The sequence below is a fragment of the Protobothrops mucrosquamatus genome, unplaced genomic scaffold, assembly GCF_001527695.2.
Source record: "Protobothrops mucrosquamatus isolate PMUCROS unplaced genomic scaffold, P.Mucros_1.0 scaffold162, whole genome shotgun sequence".
Lineage (NCBI taxonomy): Eukaryota > Metazoa > Chordata > Lepidosauria > Squamata > Viperidae > Protobothrops > Protobothrops mucrosquamatus.
The window spans coordinates 110,492-134,644 of NW_015386525.1; the positions used below are offsets into that span (position 1 = coordinate 110,492).

Sequence of the window (24,153 nt, forward strand, 5' to 3'; positions counted from 1 at the left end):
CATTGAATTCTATGGTTATATTGTGATCATACATGAATGTTACATTAAGACCGGAACTTCCAAAGCATCAGCCCTGTGTTATATTTAAGGTGAAGGGGTGTGTTTTGAGAACATATGACCCAAGCATTTTGGGGGAAATTTTGTTCTAATCTATAGGGGCTCAGAGGAACTCAGTGATGTATCATCATGAAATGTCTCCTTTTGCAATTTTTTTTCTTAAAATATCTGCCTCCCTTTACAGTCTGCTTTTTCAATATTAATAATTGATTCACATGGTACTCTTTGTTTTTGAACGGCTGTATTTCATTTTTGAATATATGTAGCTTTGCTTGTCCTGTTTCCATCATCCACAGTTGGAGAAATAGAAAGGATATGTGCCATTTCAGAATAGTATCTTCATTGGTATATGAATTCGCAGCAATTATTTGGTATTTTACCTCTTCTTGAAGTAACTATTATTTCGTGCATGGTAATTTAAGTTATTTGCTACACTTGCTACTAATGTTTCCCATCCCTTCCCCCTCCCAAAAGCCGTTCGTTTTCTGCAGGAAATTTAAAATGTTCAGAGCCTCCTGAAGAATCAGTTGGGTTGTCCAAGGTTTCTACAAATGTCCTTCTAACTATCATTGCCAAGAAGGTTTCCCAATCAGCTAGAAATCAGATCAGACTTTTTATCAAAAAATTTCCTATATGTGATAATCATCTGACAATTTAAAACTGGATGCTAAATTTTACTGAAACATTTCTAGTATGTTATCCACTCAGTAGCCTTTGTTTACAGCTTACATACACTGAACACACTTCTCTCCATCTTATAGACTAGTAGAGTGAAGACTTCCAGATAGAAAGTACTTTGGATTTCAGAGAAGGATATTGTGAAATAATTGAGTTTGTTGGAAGGAATATCAATATAAGAAAAGTGTATATATCTTTCTCCTCCTTTGATAATTCCACTTGCAGTATTTCATAAATCAAACTCCCTGACCACACATTCTGTGGTTCTGGCATCTATTAGCAATTCTTTTTCTGAGGTGGAAATGGCTTGCTTGAAAAGGGGGAGGGTGACATTTACAGTTCCTAGCAATCCTGGAAAACATAGATCTGAAAAAGGCTTAAGAGATTTTAAGGAGAGAATTAATTCAACTCAAGTGAAGGACAACTGGAAATACCTTACTTCTTGATATCTCCAGCCAGGAGGAAAGATGAATTGAACGTATTAAAAGCAGGGAAACTTCGGTAACTACAGCTATTGAAATAGCAGAAATGAATAGGACACAACAACTTCATTTCTCTGTAAGACTATTTCTGCCATCTCCAGATCCATATAGGGAAAATGAAAATAGGGAGGGAAACGAGATAAGGATTGAAGATGGCAAGACAGGAATCTCTGGTTTTCACATCAGAAAAAGCAGTTTTAAAAATCAATGTCAGGAATCTTCAGGGCAGTGAAATGAGTAAGCTAGATGGCTATTGAATCAAAAGGCAGGAGAGTGAGCTAGGATTCAAACCTTGGAATTAGCTTTAAAAGTAGGATTTCTAGGTAGTTGATAAATATTTTCTATAATTCTGTGCAAGAATTCTACTTATCTAACCTAGTTGAGCATATGTTTGAATATACAGAATTAGGAGGAAGTTGTCATGAGAATTAGTTCAAGTGTCAGGGTTTTTTATGATTTCTTTACCACGGACCCTCTTTAAATTCCTTTGGTGGCCACAGTCCATGGCCATGGACCCCCCAAGACTTAACTCAAGATTTAATCATAACATTTCTTCAATCCTTTGCGGACTCCCTGTGACAACATGATTCGCGAACGATGTAGAACTGGCCATGTCCACCCAGTAGGCCACACCCCCTCCATCCACACCCACCCAGTAGGCTGCACCCACCCAGCCCCCTGAGGGCAACCGCAATGCTGATGCGGCCCTCAATGAAATTGAGTTTGACACCCCTGGCTTATATGCACTCTCTTACTCATTTTATTATATCTATGTTTATGACAGTATATAACTGTCTCATAGATGAATGTTTAAACAGCTTTAGGCAGAGATACGAAGCAGAACCTATAAGCATCCATACATTGTTGAAGTACAAATACAACCATACAACCACAAGTACAACTATGGGCCAGAGCAAATGAAAATTGTAGTTCAATTATACCTGGAGAACAATGGGTTTTCCCCACCTTTTTTTAAAAATAGAAGTGCAGCTGATCAATCTATCAGCATTCTTGTGTTATCTTGTTTGCTTAATGGTGTGAATCAAGATTTGGACATATGCAGACAAGCTGGCATAAATACATTATTGCTTCTCTTTATGACGGTGTATCAAGTAACTAAAAGCACTATGTACAGTAGTGGCCAAAATTGTGGAAACCTTTGGGAAAAGTGTATTTTTGAGATTTGATGGCTAATAACACCACTTTTTTGGAGTAGTACATAAACTTATATATCAATGGAAAGATAATTTAATCAAGAATGTAATGCAACAAAGTTTGTTCAATTATCTGTATTTTATAAAAAGTTATAGCCAATTAACCAGAAAAAGGAAGCATAACTTGCTTAGGTCAATATCAGGTAGCTTTCCTTCATCTGATTGCAGCCAATGAGCATGAGTGTTTAGAGAGCCAATCAGGTATCATCTTGTTTTGGCCATGAGCCAATCAGATCACAATAGGATTCAGTTATTGATGTCATGTATTGAAGCTGAGAGGAGGACATTTGTCAGTGTGTTATGTGATCGCTGTCAAGTTGGTTGGGGTTTTTTGTGTTCTTTCATTTAGTGAGCTTGTAAAACGTAATAAAATTAAAGTAATGGTGCAAAGAGTTGACTGGTCACCCAGAAAGCGATGTAAAATAGTATTATTAAGTGAACAAGGCTATAGTTATCAAGAAATTAGAAGAAAAATTGGTAGAAACTTAACCAAAGGTGGCATTTCTAAGTTTTTGAAGAGGTATAAGGAGACTCAGTCACTACAAAACCACACTGGTAAAGGCAGGAAAAGGTGCACAAAGGCGAGTGATGATAGAAGAATTAAGAGACTGTGCCTATGTGACAGAAGAAGAAAATCATCTGCGTGTATACAAGATGAAATGGTGCAATGCAATGTGAAGTTGAGTGCAAGGACTGGGACTGTTCAGCACAGACTGCAGGAATTCGGCCTAAAATCTAGAATTCCACAAAAAAAAGCCACTTTTATCTCTCAAACAAAGATTGAAAAGACTAAACTGGGCTAAAGCCCATGTTACCTGGACAGAGGAACAATGGGACAGTGTTATTTGGAGTGATGAGACCAAGATCTCCCTGTTTGGTAGTGATGGCATAAAATACGTAAGGAGAAGAATCGGAGAAGATTTGCATCCTGATTGCATTACATGTACTGTGAAACACCCAGTCAGTGTTATGATCTGGGGTTGTATGACATCAAAAGGTGTGGGCAGAATTTGTGTGATTAATGGGTTAAGGTTAGGATTCACTCCATGGGAAGACGTCGTAAGGCCGTAATTCATGCTAAAGGTTACCCAACTAAGTATTAATTGACATGGTGATAATTTTTGTATATCTCGTTTTTTCTATGATGATAATTTTTGTATATCTCATTTTTTCTATGGTGATAATTTTTGTATATCTCGTTTTTTCTACGTGTTTTACTTTTCTTCTTTATAACTGCTATTCTAATAGCAAATCCTTCATAAAAATTATTGCATAACATTCTTGATTAAATTATCTTTCCATTGATATAGAATTTTATGGTACTACTACAAAAGAAAGTGGTATTAGCAACCAAATCTCAAAAATATACTTTTCCCAAAAGGTTTCCACAATTTTGGCCGCTACTGTAGATGACTTGAGATTTTTCTAAAAACTACAGAAATAATAGAATCCCACCAAATCAGGCAGCATCTCTTTCAGTGGGTTGTGCTCCAGAATCACGTTCCTCCTGTTCAGACAAAAAACAGACTAAAATTACTGTAGGTAAAAGTATTTTACAAGAATGTATGTAGTTGAGCCTCTACCACTTGTTAATCCAAAAAAGTTTTTTTGCAACTGATTTATAATTGACAAAAATATCAGAGTGCAAGGAGAATGTTAGGAATGGTTACATAATAAATGCAGATATAATTTCTATACAGTATATTGTAGAACAAAATTTATAAAAAAATATTGTTGAAACCATTGGAGTAATTTTTTAAAAAAAGATTTATTAAAAGCAAATGCTGTATATAGTGAGGGATTGCCATAGAAAATATAATTTGCTGTAGAAAACGTCATTTACCAAATTGTGGCTGGGAGAAAACTGTCTAGATTTGTTTATCAGACTAATGCTGCTGTTTATGAACAGACATGAGTGGCTAACAATGTTTTGCATTATTAGCAGAATCATATTTTCAGAACAGTATGAAAATAATCTTTCAAAGACAAAAAGATTTAAAAGGAATAAACATATTTGTATACATATATGTCCACATATGCATTTCTAACGACTAATACACATATTTATGATAATGTTCCTATATATAATGAGATTTGTTTAAATGAAGGTAATTGCTAGAATACACATTATTCAAATAACTAGAAAAGGAAGATCAAATATTCCTTTGTTGTGGAGTTTTTTAAAACATGCTTTTATTTGTATTTATTTTTTAGCATAGCAATTTCCCAGACTTTCAAGTAACAGTAATCTAGTGAAATATGTATTTTGTCTTTTATTTTTATCCTTGATTAAAGAAAGAAAAGAGAAATTGTTTGTGTTGAAAGGATGGCTTTTTAAATGCAGTATTGGTAAAATCAATTACGAAGAGCATTTTTGAGTGATTATTTATTTAATAATATTTAATAATATTTAGTTTAGCATAGCTTTGTAATAAAAATATTCAAAGTGGCTAAACAAGTTTTAATATCTACATAAGTCTTTCGTAATGTAAATGCCAAGTGTAATCTTTCTATTTCACAAATAGACTGATTCTACCTACTTGTTATTCTGTGCACAGTGATGCATGCACAGTTATGCTAACAGAAAAATATTCTTGTTAATCAGATATAAAAAGATCACATGTAATTGGGCATTTATTTTTAAACAATTGATGCTTTTGTCTTTAATATTTTATGTCCTACTCTTTTGAAACATAGCTTCTGTTGAAGTAGGAATTTGAGGAATTTGTATAATTGGTTTTGCAAGTAATCATTTAAGTGTAGTTACAACAAACAGAATTAAAGGCTATTTGATTGATACACAAATACACACACATATAGTCATGTTTGCTTTTTTAGAGAGGTAAGAAAGCAGTAATCTAGTCAGCTATCGGAGTGAAAAATATAAGATTTTCCTCTTTCTCAGCTCTTATTCTTTAGATTATTGCTGCTCCACTAACAGAGAAAATCAATCTATAATTATTGAAAGAGTTACGTATTGACCTGCATGTGGTTTCTGTGGACATGATTCTGACACTATCTGTATTAGGGATATCAGATTAAAATGTTATAATATACATGTCGATTGATCCGTGTTGATGCATTTTGACATGTTAATTTTTAGCATCATTCTAACTTTTCTTGATAACATAAAATTAGGATTTGTATAAGCTAAAGAAGATTTCAGTAATAGGAATATCAGTAACATTACTGGGGTAATTAGTAGGTGAGATGGGAGGAAAATCATGGTTTATATGAAACTATCAAAATAATGAGAAATGTATCCTAATGTATTTAAATAATTGAATGCTTACAACAATAGAATGTTAGCTGAAAAAATATGCACACTTTTATTCTATCTCTCTAGAAGAATATGTAGTTAAATGTATTGTGGGTAAATAATATATTCATATATATTAGTAAAAGACATGAAATTTGATTAGTATTTCCAGATTCCACTAAATTATTATTTGGTGGAGAACACATGTTTTAGGGAGCTAATTGTTATTATCAGGAGATTATGTTGTAAATTAAAAGATAATGTAGCAATTGACCATGGGATTTTTTTTTAAAATGAGATGCAAGTATATAATTGCTTCCATATTTATGAAGTAGTGAAATATGGTTTGGGCCAGACATTTTTTAAAGGAAGTTACTGTTTCTAAAGAACACCAAACTTGTTCATATACATTCATTATGACAATTGCAAGAATAAATTTCCCTGATCACATAGAATATACAGTAAAAAGAAAAAGCTGTTTCCCATTTTGCTTTCAGTTACCATTGTTATTGAATGTTGATAAACAATCTGTATTTCAAAATTTGTATTTTAAAATGTTGACTTGCTAATCCATGCAAATATATTTTAATAGTGATTTTGCATTTTGAGATAAGTTTTATCTGGAAACAAATGGGTTTTTAAAAAGTAAAGTGTTAAGCATGGCTGGAAATATATTTGAAATTCTAGGCACTGGGATAAAATTTTTAAGCAAATTCCTAGATTGCTTATAGCAGAAGATGGACAGAACATAGGTACCTAGTAATCAAAATATTTTTCCAGCTATAATTTAGATAGCTTTTCCTAACAAAATCTCCCTTGACTACAAAGCTGACTCATTGCTACCAGGCACAAATACTTCAGGTTTCCTATTACTCTTTACCTTCACAATGTATTTCTAGACACTGTAATTAAAATGCTGGCAGAGTTTATTATATACAAACTGAACAATATAGCCCCTTGTTTTATTTATAAAGGTTCAATGTATCTATGCCTGCCTACTTCTGCAAGGGAGTGTCAGAAAGGCCCCGCATTCGCCGAGCCGTGAGTTATTGCTAACTTTTCAGATGTGTTAATGTGGAACCAACAATTTGTGTCTTTAAAAAGAGAGGAAAATTGGTGGGAAAATATCCCAGTTCCTCATTTTCTGCAGTAGTAGGTGTGGATTTTAAAGACAATTCTAAATTTTCATTAGTATAAAATTACTAAATCTAAAAACCCAGCTTCTGAAAACCTATTGTTGAACTACTCTGAAGCTTTGTGAATTGCTTATTTGACTAACCTTGATAAACATTGATATCAGAAACAAATACTTGAGCAGAATACAGCCCATCTGAAAATGTTACGTCAGTTCTTTTTTAGGGCAAGTAGTTATTCTGGAATTGCATAATAGGGTGGTTAGATTAGAAATTTGAAGTGTAGAATTGCTGTATAGGCTTAAATTCTTCTAGGTTTATGAGAATAGGGTAGTGGCTATATATTTTTTATTTTAAACCTTTTTCCTTTTTGAAATAAATAATGTTGGGATAAAGTTTCAAAACTCTTGTTTTTTTCCCAGCAGTGATATTCTGCTTCAGTAATTCACCAGTAGGTTTTCATTTTACATAATCATAATTTAAAATACATTTTAAAAAACCCTGGAAATATAAGGATTGTATCTGATTCTACATCTTTAGACTGAAAATACATTTTATGGAATTATCTTTTTCAAATCTGAGACAGTGAATATTCTGCTGCAAATTGTCTTGGGGGAAAATCTGCAATAAATCAGTAGCCAGTGTTTTGCATATTATTTGGATAAAACTTTTCCTACCTTGTTCACAGATGTGACTGATTAAACTTGTAATTGAATTTCAATATGTGGTAAGCAGGTTGATGCTTTGGGGTTTATAAAGGTTTGTAAAAGTTTCAAATTATCTTTAAGATGTTATATAATCAAACAGGATTTCAGCTCTCTTGAATAATGCTGTTTGCAGACATTGTTTTCCCAGTGATACAGTACTTCACATACTGAAATACATACCTTCAGTATGTGTTGCCCTTGCCTGAAGTAAAAATTAGATCTTGAAGAACTGACAGCAGAAATTCAGTAAACATCAGAAAATGTGGTATAAATGTTTTGCTAATATAACCAATTTTACTAGGAGTATTAATTTATGCCTTTCATAAATTTGCTTTAAAGGCAATGAATTTTCACCCAGTGTAGAGTTTTTAGTTTTCCTACGTTATTTTAGAAACTTGCATCCATTGCGGAGGCTGAAATGATATAGTCTTAATATTTTTCTTTTTGTGAAAAGTAGAATGTTCTTTTGAACAAAAGTGAAAGTATATGAAAAGTATGAATGGTATATACAATATTATATGATTCTCTAATCGGAAATGTATATTTCTATGTTGCAGGGGATACTACACGTCAGCGAATTAAATTCAGTGATGACAGAGTGTGCAAAAGTCATCTTCTCAACTGTTGTCCTCATGATGTCCTTTTAGGAACAGTGCGTATTCTATATTCATAAATATTATATTCATAAATATTAAATTATAAGTTAAGACAGTGATGGCGAACCTTTAGAGACCGAGTGCCCAAAAACCTCCCCCCGTCCCCGCTCCACCTACCACCCTGCCTGCTCCGCCCCCGCCTGCCCGGCCACGCACCGCTTCCCTGGCCTGCCGCAGATCACCCAGGCAGCCCTGCAGCGCCATGGCAGCCACGCCCTCCGCCCACACCCTGCATCATCTGCACGCTATGGGGCGCGAGGGTGGAGTCTTGTCCCTGCTGCCCGGCTATGTCCTTGGCTGTGCTGCTCCGTGCGGGCTGCGCCTGAGGGCGACTCTCCTCCAGGGGGGCTGCGGGGGGAGGCGGGGCTGGGGCAACGGCACGGGTGCCCACAGAGAGGGCTCCGAGTGCCGCCTCTGGCATCTGTGCCATAGGTTCGCCACCACTGAGCTAAGATATATATTTACCTCTGCAGAAGTACTCAAACTCATTTTACATTTGATTGTGTATTTACATTATAAAATTAAGGTACAAGGATTTGTAGCAATCTGGGTTAAAAGGGGAAAGTGGGATTATGGCACAAATATGGGCATGCATATTGGACATATAAGCAGCAAAGTAAATCAAAAATAGATTTTTCTGAGAAAGTGTAATGGCTGTTGCACAAATACAGGAAAGGACTCTGCTTTTTTAAAGAGTTGGTGACAAGTGTGACATGAGAATTAACATAGGTCCTGCATAACTTTTTTGTTTTGAATCCAGATTGCTTAATAAAATACAGTATGTTGCATTATTTTTATGCTGAAATTGGAAATAAAAACAAGTATACCATGAAGCATTTAATAAAAACATGAAACCTGGATGCATGAACAAATAACAGTTTTTAACTCCTCCAATAATATACATTCTAAATATTACTATAGAAAATTATGTGAACTGTTGTCCAGAATTCAGTTAATCTGGTAAATACAATATATTTGTTTTTTCACCAAACTAGAAACCTCAGCTCAGTTTCTAGTTTGGTGAATTATTTTTCATGCTAACCTTCCATTGAAAGATATTTTTCTGTATTTTTCATGTACTGTTATTTTCTCTTTGTCCATATTTTTCAATTATCAGGTTCCTTTGCAAAAGATATTCTTTAATTTTATCAAGTACTGTTATTCCCTTCCATTCTCTTCCGCTAAATAACATCATGACTTTGAATAAAAAAGCAGATTTAAATTCTGAACTTCATAATTGAAGACATCCAGAATTTTACACTGAGCCATTTGCATATTTGTTCATTCTCTTTACCCTTTGGGTTTATATTAATACTAATAATATTTAATAAATTAATATAATTAATTCACATTTGGGATAAAATTGTTTATCACAATGCAAGCCAATGATTTAAAATTGACCAGACCTTATTAGCAGTAGAATTCATATAGTAATGGAATACTTTGCATGTGTCACAGAAGGTTATTGCATTCATAATTTAAATACTTCATATTAAAACATAGACTGAAAATAGTTCCCCATGGTATCACTTGTAAGAAACATTTCACACAGTTTGATATCAATGGCACCTGATAAAATTGTTCCAAGGAATGTTTTGTTCTTCAAATTGCTATTTGGCTGCCTATTTATTTATTTATTTATTTTTATATTTTTGCAATTGATATATGGAATGTTCTTGTTTGACCAGTTTTATTATAAAAGTCTACCTCAGTATTTTCAGTGTAACTGAATTGGTGGATATAGAATAATCGCCATGATTATGATTAGCTTTTGCTGGTCTTAGAAGTCAACTGATATAACACACCGAACTGAAAAACAGAAATTCAGTTTTAATTTTCTTTAAAAAAAATTCTAAATATCTGAATAAAATTTTTATACATCTCCCAAGGTAGAAAAATAAATAACAAATTAGATTTTAATTCATGCTTTTGGATACTTGTTAATAAGGAATCAGTAATGCTATATAAAGATGATTAAGGGACTGGAGACTAAAACGTATAAGGAACGGTTGCTGGAATTGGGTATGTCTAGTCTAATGAAGAGAAGGACGAGGGGTGACATGATAGCAGTATTCCAATGTCTCGGGCTGCCACAAAGAAGAGGGAGTGCCTGAAGGCAGGACAAGAAGCAACAGATGGAAACTAATCAAGGAGAGAAGCAACGAACTAAGGAGAAACTTCCTGACAGTTAGAACAACTAGCCAGTGGAACAACCTGCCTGCAGAAGCGGTGAATGCTCCAACACTGGAAGTTTTTAAGAAGAGACTGGATAGCCATTTATCCGAAATGATATAGGGCAGGGGTAGGCAACCTTGGCTCTTTTGTGACTCGTGGACTTCAACTCCCAGAATTCCTGAGTCAGCATGGCTGGTTCAGGAATTCTGGATATTGAAGTCCACGAGTCATAAAAGAGCCAAGGTTGGCCTACCCCTGCCCTATATCATATCATAACCCTGAGCAGAGGGTTAGACTAGATGACCTCCAAGGTCCCCAACGTTGTTAGTATTATTATTATTATTAAACCAGTTAGCATACAAAAATGTACAAAGAGAAAGTTGCCTTTAAATGAAGAATAGTTAAAGATTTAAGGCAAAATAGAATAGGTTTGTCACCATGAAACATACTACAATTTAAATAAATTAATTTTTATGGCTAAACCATAAGTTAACAGCCCTCCAGATTTATATGGATTCTGAATTTCAAGTAACCATTTAACAGTTTTTGCCAATATATAACTTACTTTTTTCCCAAAGGCCATCCAGAACCTGTGCTTTTTTACTGCTTGTGGCTCTAATTTTAACAACTGTCTGCTTTTACTAAAACTGCATTCAACATCTTTAAGGTTCTATTGCTTTATCACTTTTTGCCAGCCTCAAGTTTTTATTGATTAATTGATTAGATTAGTATCCTACGAAGCTCAGGAAGGCTTTAGGGCAGGCATGTCAAACTGCCGGCCCACAGGCCAGATGCATCATACTGAAACCGTGCCCACCCCATTGCTGGCAATGGGGAAAAAGTCGCGATACATCGCATGACGTCATGAGTTTGACATGCCTGCTTTAGAATGACAATCTTCCTATAGCAATAGCCTGCTAAGGTGGTTCATCTGTGAGAATGAGTGGCTTGATTGCACACAGTGAATTTCCAAGAGTGTAAATGGACTTAGGTCTAAATCTTTTCATTCCAGATCTTAACAACACAACACTGGATCTGAACAAAGTGAACACTGAATTTAAATTAAATTGGTAATGCTACAGTTCTGCTGAAGTCAGTGAAATATGTTAATTATTGTTAACTTGTTCCCATTGATTTAGAATGGTTAAAAAGCTTAGTTACAACAAATGATAATTCTGGGGGCATTGAAATGAAGGACTTTTATGATCCTTACTTTTTATTCATAAAATATTTGTACATGTGGCATTTTTTGTTCCTTCTGCCAATTTTGATGTTGTTGCCTTTCACCATCATTTCTCCGGAAACCTTTTTGTTGTTGTTGTTCATTTCTTATGATTTCTAATTCTGGAAGAGTACTGTCCTTGAACAAATTTCACTGAAGAAGAGATTGAAAGTCTCTGTTTATCTTCCGAGAATGATAGCTAGAAAATCCTACATTCCCTGGTATATATTGTCCCAGGAATCCTCTATTTAAAACCAAATGCATAGCATTTCATAAATTTGTTTAGTATGTATTATTGTGGTGGTAGTAAACCTACATTACCACTTCTGTTTAAAGTACTAAACTGATATTTACATTTTATGTTAGGGTAGAAGTACAGTTAAATTTTTAGGAAAGATTTGGGACTAGTTGTTTTTTGTTTAGGAAGACATGCATTTTCTTATAATGTACATCAAAAATTATAGCTATAGAAATAGAAGTTATAAATGCAGAAATATTTTGTGTCATACAGGCATCAAGGAGAAGAGAAAACAAAACAAAGTGAAAAAATGTATTGTGTATTTTATTTAATCTATAGGGGTGGGGGAGGTATGCATCTGACTCAGTGTTAACTCCTGGACAATTCCCTGAAGTTTTCTTGACAGGATTTCAGAAGCGTCCCAAAGGTGCTTTTTCAAGAGGCAATTGGACTGGCTTGTTTTTCTTTGAAGACGTTTTGCTTCTCCAGCATGAGGATGGAGAATCCACGAATGGGTTTACTTCATCTTCCTGCCTAATTAGACTAAGTCTGACAGAGTTGCCATGCCTCCTGCTGGGCCAATATTACCCAGTTACGACTTAGTCTCTTGCCCAGCAGGACGCATAATTGTTGGCTCCATTGCAGACTTAGCAGGTCGTATGATCTTCCCATTCGTGGATTCTTCAAACCTTTTCATCGCAGTGCTGCGATCAGCGCTGCGATAATTCTCCCCCTCCCCAACTTGGCACTCAGACACAGCTGTTCCAGGCCATTGTCAGCGGCTAGGATTCCAGCTGCTCGGATGCAAATTAGCTAGCCGGCTGAACACCGACTTCAGGGAGGCTCGGAGAAGGTCGCCCGCAGCACAGCTGAGCGGTGGGCTCCAGGGGGCACGCTGTAGGACAGCTGACATTCGACCGAAGCCTCCGGCGCCAGATTGATTCGGGCGCGCTCGTCGCGGCCTCTAGTTTAGTTTGCCGCGAGGACAACCGCCCCCCCTTTTTTTCAAATTGAAGCCAAATCTCGCTGGTGCACCATGGCCATCCCCAGAACAACTGTCATTCAGCCTGAGGCTTCACCCGCTGTCCTAATTTTGGAGAGCTCATCGCAGCCGCCATTTTGCATGCTGCGAGAACTGCTTCTGGCGTCCCTTGGAGATCCTCACTTTGAAATTCCTTTTGTTCACCGGCAGCTCAATTAAGGCCAAGGTTTCTCAGGCTCTGCTACACCAGCTGTCACATCAGGTGTTCCCCTATAGTTTAATCTGATTTGACACTGCAAATTCCTGAGGAGTCAGGGCCTTCCCAAAAAGCCCTCACTAAGCGGACGCCATTTTAGGTTCTTGTTCCTCAGAGAGCCCAGAGGCCTCCATTTTGCCCCCCCTTTGCCTTTTACTACAGCCTTAACCAGGCCTCAACGGTCTCTTCCTCAATCTCTCAGTATTAAAGCGTGCTGGCACGCCTTTTGGCCCTGCCGCCTAGGTTGAGTGTGCAGGCACTTATCACTACGGTGATTTGCCGCCACTAACAAAGGGATGTGTGTGCTGGCGCTTGCCAACTTGTGGTTTTGACCACCTCCGTCCGCCTGACCACTGCGCCATCAGTGCGCTCTCAGGCATTGATAGCCATCAGGAGCATTTTGGTGCGCGAGAGGCCAATATTGGTCCAGCGGCCACCATAGTCTAGAGCAATTACTGGCATTTTCCAGTATCTGGGGTTACAACCACCCCAGCGCTCTGCTCCCATACCTTGAGATCTTTCTCAGAACAACACTGAGAGATCTCTGTCGTGATGGCAGACAACGCATGGTGCTCCTGGCATTCCCGCCAAAAAGAAGCGCAAGTCCTCCAAACTGGAGGCTGCAGAGAAGCTTAAGGCCAAGGCTAAAGCTATCTCGGGCAAAACACCCTCTAAGGCAGCTGAGAAGGAGGCCACCAGGAGACACCTTGCCTTGGAAAGACAGTTCTCCAAGGCTCAAAAGCAAAATCCAAGTGGAACTGTCCACACTTCCCGGTCCCAGCTGAGGGTTCGTTCTTTAATCCACAACTCTCCCCATCCAGTTCCCTAGTCCAACAGACATGGTCCCCAGATGGTGAGGCCGGACAGGGGGAGGCGATACCTCTCGACCAGGGCTCAGGCCCTCAATGGGTGACTCCTTCGCCCAGAGCTCAGCCGGGGCCAGAAGCCACTTTCACGCCCACGGCAGCTGGACTTTGTCCCATTGTCCCTCAAGGGGTGTGGCCAGAGCAGTTTCAGGCCCTAATCGCCCAAGCATTTGCTCAGGGCATGGCCTCCTCATTCCAGAGGCCCAGGCCTGAATCTGCCGCACCAATGACACCATCTCACTATCAAGAGCTCCCAGAATATCCGTGTTCCATTGCCTCTAACCGATCCTCTCAGGACAGAGAGTCATATTCTGAAGAATACGAGTCAGGGCACATACAACTGTTGGAAGATGAGGAGTCATCTCCAGACCCTTCCCGCTTTGTAGGCCTTTTTGATCCAACATTATTCAAATCATTATTGTTCAAGGCAAGTACCTCTGCCAAGATTGACCCCGATCAGGAGCCTCAACCGGTTCCTTCCACCAGCCAAGACCCAAATCTACTTTTCTCAGAGCCGACTGTTAACCAGAGGCATATACCTTGTCCTTCCTTCTTTTTGAATACCATTAAAAAACAATGGGGAACCCTTGGCAACTGAAAAGAAACTATTCAATGTCGCCCCCTCCTTATCAGAACTGCTGGAGGTCCCGGTTGTGGATGAGTCTTTAACTCCGCTCCTTTCTTCCTCCACCATGTCAGGAGACATGGCTGAGACCTTGAGAGCGGAGGACAGAAAATCCAAGTTTTCTCTACGCAGGTCCCACCAAGCCTCGGCGTGGTCGGTGAAGGCATCCACTTCCACCTCTTTCTTCGCCAGAACCTCCATCATATGGCTCCGAGAGCTCCAGGCAATGATTCCCCAGGAACAGGTATACGCGCACCAGAACCTGGGTAAGTTACTGGCGACATAGGAGTACATGGCGGATGCGTCACTACACGCCGCCAGGTTCTCATCCTGAGCTATAGCCTCCAACGTAACAGCCCGCAGGCTTCTATGGCTAAAGCAATGGCGAGCGGACTTAAAATTGAAATGGCGCTTAGCCACCGCCCCTTATACTGGCGGACAATTGTTCGGAGAAGCCCTCAATCCTTACCTGGTGGAGAACCGAGACAAGCGTAAGGTGATGTCCCATGTTTCCAGACGGGCTGACAGAAGATCTAACCCATACTTCCACAGACAGCCATTTCATTCGGGGTCAAGATCGGATTGGACACAGCCTCCCCGCCCCTTTCCTCCCAGGTCTGACCGCCAATTGGAACGTTCTGGTCCCAGGCCCAGACAACAGTTCCAGTCCAAGCGTCCCTTTCGACGCACGGGAGACCATCCTTTTAGAAGAAATACGTGACTTCAGGGAGGGGCCCCCCATAGGTGGCAGACTTTCCCTCTTCATCCACAAATGGGAGGCCACCATTACAGACGCTTGGGTACTCAACACCATCAAGTGCGGTCTGTCCCTAGAATTCTTGTCCAGACCCCCAGATCGTTTTATTTCTTGCCCGGCTCCATGGAATCCGACCAAGATAAACCTCATGACCGAGGCCATACGCCACCTCTTAGAGATAAGGGCCATAGAACCGGTGCCGGCTGGACAGTTGAAATAAGGCTTCTACTCCATCCTCTTCGTGTTGCCAAAGGCCTCAGGAGGATGAAGAGCCATACTCGATCTGAAGGCACTAAATTCCCATTTAGTTTACAAAAAATTGAAGATGCAGATGCTCCAATCTATTTTGGTCAGCATCAGGTGGGACGACTTCCTGACGTCCATCGACCTCACGGAAGCGTACTTGCATGTCCCCATCCTCCCCGACCATCCCAGGTTCCTCAGGTTCTGCTACACAAACCATCACTATCAGTACAGGGCCCTACCATTCGGCCTTGCCTTCACTCCAAGAGTATTCACAAAGATCTTGGCAGCACTAGCCGCCCACCTGAGATTAGTCCCGATACGGATCCAATGCTACCTGGACGATATCCTCATCCAGTCTACCTCTGTTCAGGCGGCTCAATCAGACCTGACCTTGTCCATCGGGGTCTTCCAGGACCACGGGTTCTCAGTGAACTTTCTGAAGAGCCAGATAGCTCCCTCCACTCGCCTCCTCAACCTGGGCACGATCATAGATACGAGGCAGTGCATGGTCTATCTGTCGCAGGAGCGCCAGAACAGTATCCGAACCCTAGTACTTCAGATCCAAAGGGAGCGTGTCGTTTCTCTGGCCATCCTTTCCCAATTGTTAGGGAAGATGGTCTCTTGCATGTCCATAGTACCATGGGCCAGACTACATTCCAGGAACCTACAATGGTTCTTGCTCCTGTTTCAGAGACTGGGCACCAGCTCCTCCAACCAGCAGGTCAAGGTTCCACTTCAAACCCCGAAATCCCTTCGCTGGTGGACCTCTCCAGTGGTAGCCAGAGGCTCATTATTCAAGGAGCCAGTCCGGCTCACTCTGACTACCGATGCCAGTCTGTTCGGCTGGGGGTCCCATCTACAATCACAGTTGGCTTAGAGCTGGTGGTCCCGGCCGGACCTGAAGCACAACATAAACTGGTTGGAGCTCAGAGCCATACATCTCACCCTACGCCACTTCAAAAACAATGTGGCGGGACAACACGTCCTAGTCCTTACGGACAATGTAGCAGCCAAAGCCTATGTGAGCCGACAAGGGGGTACCCAGTCCAGGTCCCTCATGTCCGAGGCCCAGTTGTTGGGTTCCTAGGCAGAGGCCAACCTCTCCTCCCTCAAGGCAGGCGGACTTTTTAAGCAGTTCGACAGTAGATCACTCTGAGTGGCCCCTGCATCCTGAACTATTCACGGAGATAGCGGAGAGGTTCGGTCACCCGGCACTGGACTTATTTGCCTCTCCAGACAATTCTCAGCTTCCGAGGTTCTACTCCCAGTTCCCTTCTCCAGGGGCGGAGAGGGCGGACACTCTCTGCAGCCCATGGCCCAGGGAACTATTATATGCTTTTCCCCCTCTCCCTCTGCTCCCGGCAGTCATCTACAAGATACTCCAGGAATGGGCAGAGGTCATACTGATTGCTCCACACTGGCCGAGACGACCGTGGTTTGCTGACCTTATAGGCTTTTCCATCTCCCCCCCCTCCGTGGAAAATCCCTCCAGACCGCATTGCTCTCCGCCAGGGAGCCCTGCTGCATCCAGAACCCCAGTGGCTCCAGTTAACTGCCTGGCACTTGAGCGGTGACTCCTGACCCGGGAATCCTATTCGATAAGAGTAATCTCCATGATTCAGGCATCCAGACGCCCCTCTACCAATAGGATCTACGATTCCACGTGGAAAAACTTTAGTCTCTGGTGCACCAGAAACCATTTAGATCTCTCGTACATCACCATCCAGAGAATCCTGCAATATTTATTGGAGGGGCTCGACAAGGGCTTAACACCCAATACCATCCGCAGGCAGGTGGCGGCTCTGTCAACGGTACTTGCATGCGACAATTCAACCCCTTTAGCTCAGCACCCCATGGTGCGCTCCATTAAGGGAGCGACCAACACCAAACCTCCTGCAGTCCATCGATATCCCTCTTGGGACCTGTCACGAGTCTTACAGGCCCTTACCTCACCTCCGTTTGAGCCCATTAACATCTGTACACTGCGGCTCTTGTCCATGAAGGTAGCCTTCCTAGTAGCTATCACGTCAGCCAGACGCATATCAGAACTGGCAGCTCTCTCTGTAAGAGGACTTATGTGTTTTCCACAGTGACAGGGTGGTTCTTTGATTAGATCCGTCATTTGTTCCCAAAGTAAACACCCTGTTCCACAGGTCTCAGGAGGTGATACTTCCTAACTTTTGCCCTTGTCCGTCTCACAGCTTAGAACGCCAGTGGCACCACTCTGAACGTGCGCAGGGCACTACGCCAGTACATCAAGCGGACTTCTGCCTTTCGTAAGTCAGAGGCACTATTTGTCTCCTTTCAACCCTCTTCCATCGGGCAAAAGGTTTCGTCATCGACCATAGGCAGGTGGATCAAAGCTTGCATTGCAAGGACATACCAATCGCACTCCTTGTCCGTTCCAAGCCGTATCACCGTTCATTCCACCCGCAGCGCTGCAACATCGGCAGCTTGGGCAACACAGGCATCCATTGGAGAGATCTGTAGGGCGGCGACTTGGTCCTCGCCTTCCCCATTCATAAGGCACTACAAGATAGATAGGTTTGCCTCTGCGGACACCTCATTTGGCCGGAGGGTGCTGCAACAAGTAGTGTCATCAAGTGGGACACAGGCCTTGACTAATTCCCTCCCATAGGGATAGGGCAGCTTTGGTATGTCCCATTCGTGAATTCTCCATCCTCATGCTGGAGAAGGGGCGTTGTCTTACCTGAACGCCTTTTCTCAGCATGATGATGGGAGAATCCACATCCTCCCCTTCAGTGTCCGTCAGGTCCTGTGTCGGGTAGTAGGAGCCAACACGTTGCACTATCGTCTGTTGCTTCGCCTTCGTCGTAACTGGGTAATACTGGCCCAGCAGGAGGCGTGGCAAGTCTGTCAGACTTAGTCTAATTGGGCAGGAAGATGAAGTAAACCCATTCGTGGATTCTCCATCATCATGCTGAAAAAAGGCACAAGCGGCAGTAGCGGTGCGACAAGCCACGCAGTGTCCTGTCGCAAGTGGCGGAAATGGTGCAGTTGGCACAAAGAGCCACGTGGCCTCATGCCATGAGTGGCGGCAGCGGTGTGATCTGCGCAACAAGCCACGCAGCCTCCTTCAACCAGCAACTCTACAACATACAGTGTAAGAACTGCAACAACCACTATGTAGGACAATCAGGCAGAAGACTGGCAGAACGCATCCATGAACATCAACTGGCAGTCAAAAGGCATGATGAAAATTGTTTAATTTCACAACCTATAGACAGATTTAACCATAACTTCAATTGGGAAAATGTGACAATCCTAGACCAGGCCAAATCCCAAAATGCCAGGAAATTTCTAGAAGACTGGCACTCTGACAGATCGGCCTTCAATAGACACATAAGATATTAACAACATCTACAGACTATGCAAAAGAGATAATCAACCAGTCCCAATGTGAAAAAGACTCCAGCACCTTCCCTCCAGTAATCAGCACTCAGATCAGCATAGATTAACTCCAAGATCAATTTCAGACCAACAATCAAGTAAGCAATACCCCAACCAAGAAACTACCAAAGAGCCTTTAGTAAACAGCCCAATCAAAGAATCCCTAAGACTGCCCCCACCCACACAGAGAGGCAAGACACCAGAATATAAACTGACAGCAAACGGCACTCCTTACTAGCACTGATGATTTTACCTAGTTAGGGTAATGAAATGTCTGCAAGAAAACAAGCTCAGAGAGCACCAAAGATCCCTCATTTCAACTCTGAGCTACAAATATTCTCCTTCATTGGTGACTTAAGATAAGTTATACATTCAACCCAACCCATTGTTGGGGAAACTAGAAGTTTAGAATATTAATATCTACATTGCTTGAGTTGACAAAAAAAAGGTGAGATAAAAAAATAAGGCATTAGGCTTGAAAGATAAGCAGAGACTTAGAAAAATAAAGAAGAGTGTACCAAGCAACCAATAGTGCACCAATAGAAAAGGAGCTGTCAAGTAACTGGGCATAACCACATGGCTTTCTGCTTCCTGATCAAGAATCACCTTGACCTGTATGGAAATCACTAAACAGACTGTGTACCAGGGTAGGAAGATCAAAGGACAATTTAAGAAAATGGGACTTCCCTATAGAAGATACTTTTTGTGAACGTGGAGAACAACAGTCCATCTCATATATGCTATGGTGCATATGATGTTCTTCAACATGCACAGAGGAAGACCTCATGCTGGTGAGAGGAAATGCTGTCGATGTGGCCTGATACTGGGCAAATGTCATCTAGTTTTAATCCTATTTATTTTACATAGTATTCATATGTGCTATAGCTATGACCTATTTTACACTTATTTTAGCTGCTTCATATTGAATGGTATATGTCCATAATTTGAAGATGCTTCTGACATGAATAAAGATAAAAACACTTAATGTGCATCATTACTATTATTATTTGAAGTTATATCTTCCATCTTATTTTTCCCCACCTCAAGTAAGGTAAATTGGACTGAGAGAAAGTGACTGACCCAAAGTCACCTAGTGACCTTCTGTGGCTGAAGATTGACTGGAATTGGGTCTCTATTTCCTAGTCCAACACCTTAATCATTAAATTGACTCTCAATTAATCAGAACAATTTTCTCTATCCTTTTACTAGTCTTAATTTCTCATAAAAGAGTTGTTCGTTGGATTTGAGTATTAATGTGATATTACTGATAATCATAAATATTGAAGGTAGTCTTTCACATAAAATCATTTTATCATAAGATATTTCTAAAGTATCCATTCTTTAAAGCAGTTGATATCAAAACTCATTCATTTTTAAATCTGTATGTATTGGAGTGATCACTCACTTTTTGATATCCTTATAACTCTTAATATTAAATTGGCTGGTGAAAGTAGTGAATTTAATTATAATGTTTTCATTATGGACAGTGGTAAAGATTACCAAGCAGATTTCTTGTGCAAGAACTTTTTGCAAATGACCTACAGGTAAAATGGGGTTTATATCTCTATATTGTCTGTTTGGACTTGGATTTTTTGCTTCCTTTATCTTTTTTCTTATCTACACTTTACCTGCCTAGTATAGTACTTTCTGTATTCTCCTACTCATATTAGGGCTAGAAAAGTAGGCAAAGCTTTGGTGGCTTTGTTTAGTAAGCCAAGGAAGGAAAGAAACTGACGGCGGGGAATAAGGGGAACCCAATAAACAATTCAGAATGACTAGGAATCCCTAGGCATAAATTACAGTGGAAGAAGGATCAGGCAACTTAGTTGCTGAAGAGAGTTTTGAAAGAGAGAAGAGAAATGCAGTTCGCTTCATCTGTGGTGTTCTGTATATAGCCACCCAAAATCACCTTATTGTTGAGAGAAGCGATATATAAATGTAATAAATAATTGCTTCAGCTTTTTATGAGAGCTAAATGCATAAGTTTTAAATCATATTATAAAATATAAAATTTGCATTTCATTTCTCCCCTGCCCAAGTTATGGTACCAGCCACTTTAAACTGTAAACCTTTGTAATATTATTTATCTAATAATAGAACATACATGGCTGCTCCTCTCATATAAGGATCACAGACAGTAAAAACAGACATCCTTTGCATCATGCTCCAGACCAAATAGCCTCCTGGCTCAAGCTCCATCCTAGTCCATTTGTTCTTATGAAAGGACATATATTCAAACCTTGTTTTTAATTGGACCTAAAGTAATACAATAGAGAACCAGTTTGGTGTAGCATTTAAAACACCGGGATCATGAATTCTAGTTCACAGACCCAATCACACTGTTTCAGCCCTAGGAAGAACACAATGGCAATCCATATCTGAAATTGAAAAAAGTAGTACAATGGGCATTATGTATGTTTCCCTTAACAAACTTGATTTGTTAAGTATACTAGCTTGTAAGGAAAATATGCAAAAACTGAAAGGAAAGCTCTTTCTTCCTAGGAGGAAGAAATTCTGCTAAGATTGCTTTATTTTTTATTTAAGTGTATTGATCTATTGTTCCAGTATGGTGTCACTGAGACTTGTGGACTTTTAATGATGTGACTGATCACTTTTAAACAAAATTTGTATAGTAATTTAAAATATATAGGTACACCATTTGAATATTGAAATAAGAATATAATTTGTATCCATTTGGTATTTTCTTGTAAAATTTCCCTTTTGTGTTGTCTTGTGTTTCAGAGGATGGATCTTGGAGAATGTCTGAAGGTGCATGATTTGGCGTTAAGAGCAGATTATGAAATTGCATCAAAAGAGCAAGACTTTTTCTTTGAACTTGATGTATGTTCTATCACCAAATTATCTTTGTATTATAAAGAATGGAAAGAGAATTGGTAGTGCTAACATCTGGTCAANATTGTTAATGATTTTAAAGTTTCAGGGGATTTTTAAGGATAATTTTAATTGATCGGCCTATTTAAATATTTCTTTTTAATTCGGCTTTTAATTATTGTATTTGTATTGTAGTTTTATGAGGCTGTTAGCCGCCCTGAGTCCCATGAGGAGAAGGGCGGGGTATAAATTAAATTATAAATAAATAAATAAATAAATCTTAATCATTAAATTGACTCTCAATTAATCAAAACAATTTTCTCTACCCTTTTACTAGTCTTAATTTCTCATAAAAGAGTTGTTCGTTGGATTTGAGTATTAATGTGATATTACTGATAATCATAAATATTGAAGGTAATCTTTCACATAAAATCATTTTATCATAAGATATTTGTAAAGTATCCATTCTTTAAAGCAGTTGATATCAACTCTTCATTTTTAAATCTGTATGTATTGGAGTGATCACTCACTTTTTGATATCCGTATAACTCTTAATATTAAATTGGCTGGTGAAAGTAGTGAATTTAATTATAATGTTTTCATTATGGTAAAGATTATCAAGCAGATTTCTTGTGCAAGAACTTTTTGCAAATGACCTACAGGTAAAATAGGGTTTATATCTCTAAATTGTCTGTTTGGACTTGGATTTTTTGCTTCCTTTATCTTTTTTCTTATCTACACTTTACCTGCCTAGTATAGTACTTTCTGTATTCTCCTACTCATTATTAGGGCTAGAAAAGTAGGCAAAGCTTTGGTGGCTTTGTTTAGTAAGCCAAGGAAGGAAAGAAACTGATGGCGGGGAATAAGGGGAACCCAATAAACAATTCAGAATGACTAGGAATCCCTAGGCATAAATTACAGTGGAAGAAGGATCAGGCAACTTAGTTGCTGAAGAGAGTTTTGAAAGAGAGAAGGGAAATGCAGTTCGCTTCATCTGTGGTGTTCTGTATATAGCCACCCAAAATCACCTTATTGTTGAGAGAAGCGATATATAAATGTAATAAATAATTGCTTCAGCTTTTTATGAGAGCTACATGCATAAGTTTTAAATCATATTATAAAATATAAAATTTGCATTTCATTTCTCCCCTGCCCAAGTTATGGTACCAGCCACTTTAAACTGTAAACCTTTGTAATATTATTTATCTAATAATAGAACATACATGGTTGCTCCTCTCATATAAGGATCACAGACAGTAAAAACAGACATCCTTTGCATAATGCTCCAGACCAGCGGTTCTCAACCTATGGGTCGCGACCCCATTTGGGGTCGATGGACCATTTCACGGGGGTCGCCAAGCAAGGCTGTCTGCCATTTTTTTCCCCCTTTTCTGGCGGGTGCCTTACCTCCCTTGAGCTGGGCCAGCTGGTGGTCGGCCTGCTCAGTCTCTGCCGCTTGCCAGCTACACCTTGGCCGGCGCAGGGGGCGGAACCACGCATGCGCGGCGCTCTCGGGCAGGGAAAGTCCTCGACTTACGACCGGTTGGGTAGTCCTTGACTTACGACCGGTTGGGGGTCGCGGCATTAAAAAGGTTGAGAACCACTGCTCCAGACCAAATAGCCTCCTGGCTCAAGCTCCATCCTAGTCCATTTGTTCTTATGAAAGGACATATAGTCAAACCTTGTTTTTAATTGGACCTAAAGTAATACAATAGAGAACCAGTTTGGTGTAGCAATTAAAACACCAGGATCATGAATTCTAGTTCACAGACCCAATCACACTGTTTCAGCCCTAGGAAGAACACAATGGCAATCCATATCTGAAATTGAAAAAAGTAGTACAATGGGCATTATGTATGTTTCCCTTAACAAACTTGATTTGTTAAGTATACTAGCTTGTAAGGAAAACATGCAAGAACTGAAAGGAAAGCTCTTTCTTCCTAGGAGGAAGAAATTCTGCTAAGATTGCTTTATTTTTTATTTAAGTGTATTGATCTATTGTTCCAGTATGGTGTCACTGAGACTTGTGGACTTTTAATGATGTGACTGATCACTTTTAAACAAAATTTGTATAGTAATTTAAAATATATAGGTACACCATTTGAATATTGAAATAAGAATATAATTTGTATCCATTTAGTATTTTCTTGTAAAATTGCCCTTTTGTGTTGTCTTGTGTTTCAGAGGATGGATCTTGGAGAATGTCTGAAGGTGCATGATTTGGCGTTAAGAGCAGATTATGAAATTGCATCAAAAGAGCAAGACTTTTTCTTTGAACTTGATGTATGTTCTATCACCAAATTATCTTTGTATTATAAAGAATGGAAAGAGAATTGGTAGTGCTAACATCTGGTCAA

At 39.6% G+C, this 24,153-nt stretch overlaps 1 protein-coding gene across 3 annotated transcripts in view; it reads left to right on the forward strand.

Moving 5' to 3' along the window:
• LOC107285341 (putative RNA-binding protein Luc7-like 2) overlaps positions 1 to 24,153 on the forward strand; it is a 48,604-nt gene that overhangs the window by 11,606 nt on the left and 12,845 nt on the right. Inside the window, exons 1-3 of one of the 3 annotated variants that reach the window (XM_015813520.1) lie at positions 8,146 to 8,182; positions 11,374 to 11,431; positions 21,707 to 21,805. In XM_015813520.1, the coding sequence (XP_015669006.1) occupies positions 21,710 to 21,805 (96 nt within the window). In that variant the 5' untranslated portion in view covers positions 8,146 to 8,182; positions 11,374 to 11,431; positions 21,707 to 21,709. Of the gene's footprint in view, positions 1 to 8,085; positions 8,183 to 11,373; positions 11,432 to 21,706; positions 21,806 to 24,153 lie in introns of those variants that run through there. The other 2 variants (XM_015813521.1, XM_015813517.2) reach the window with 2 other exon arrangements.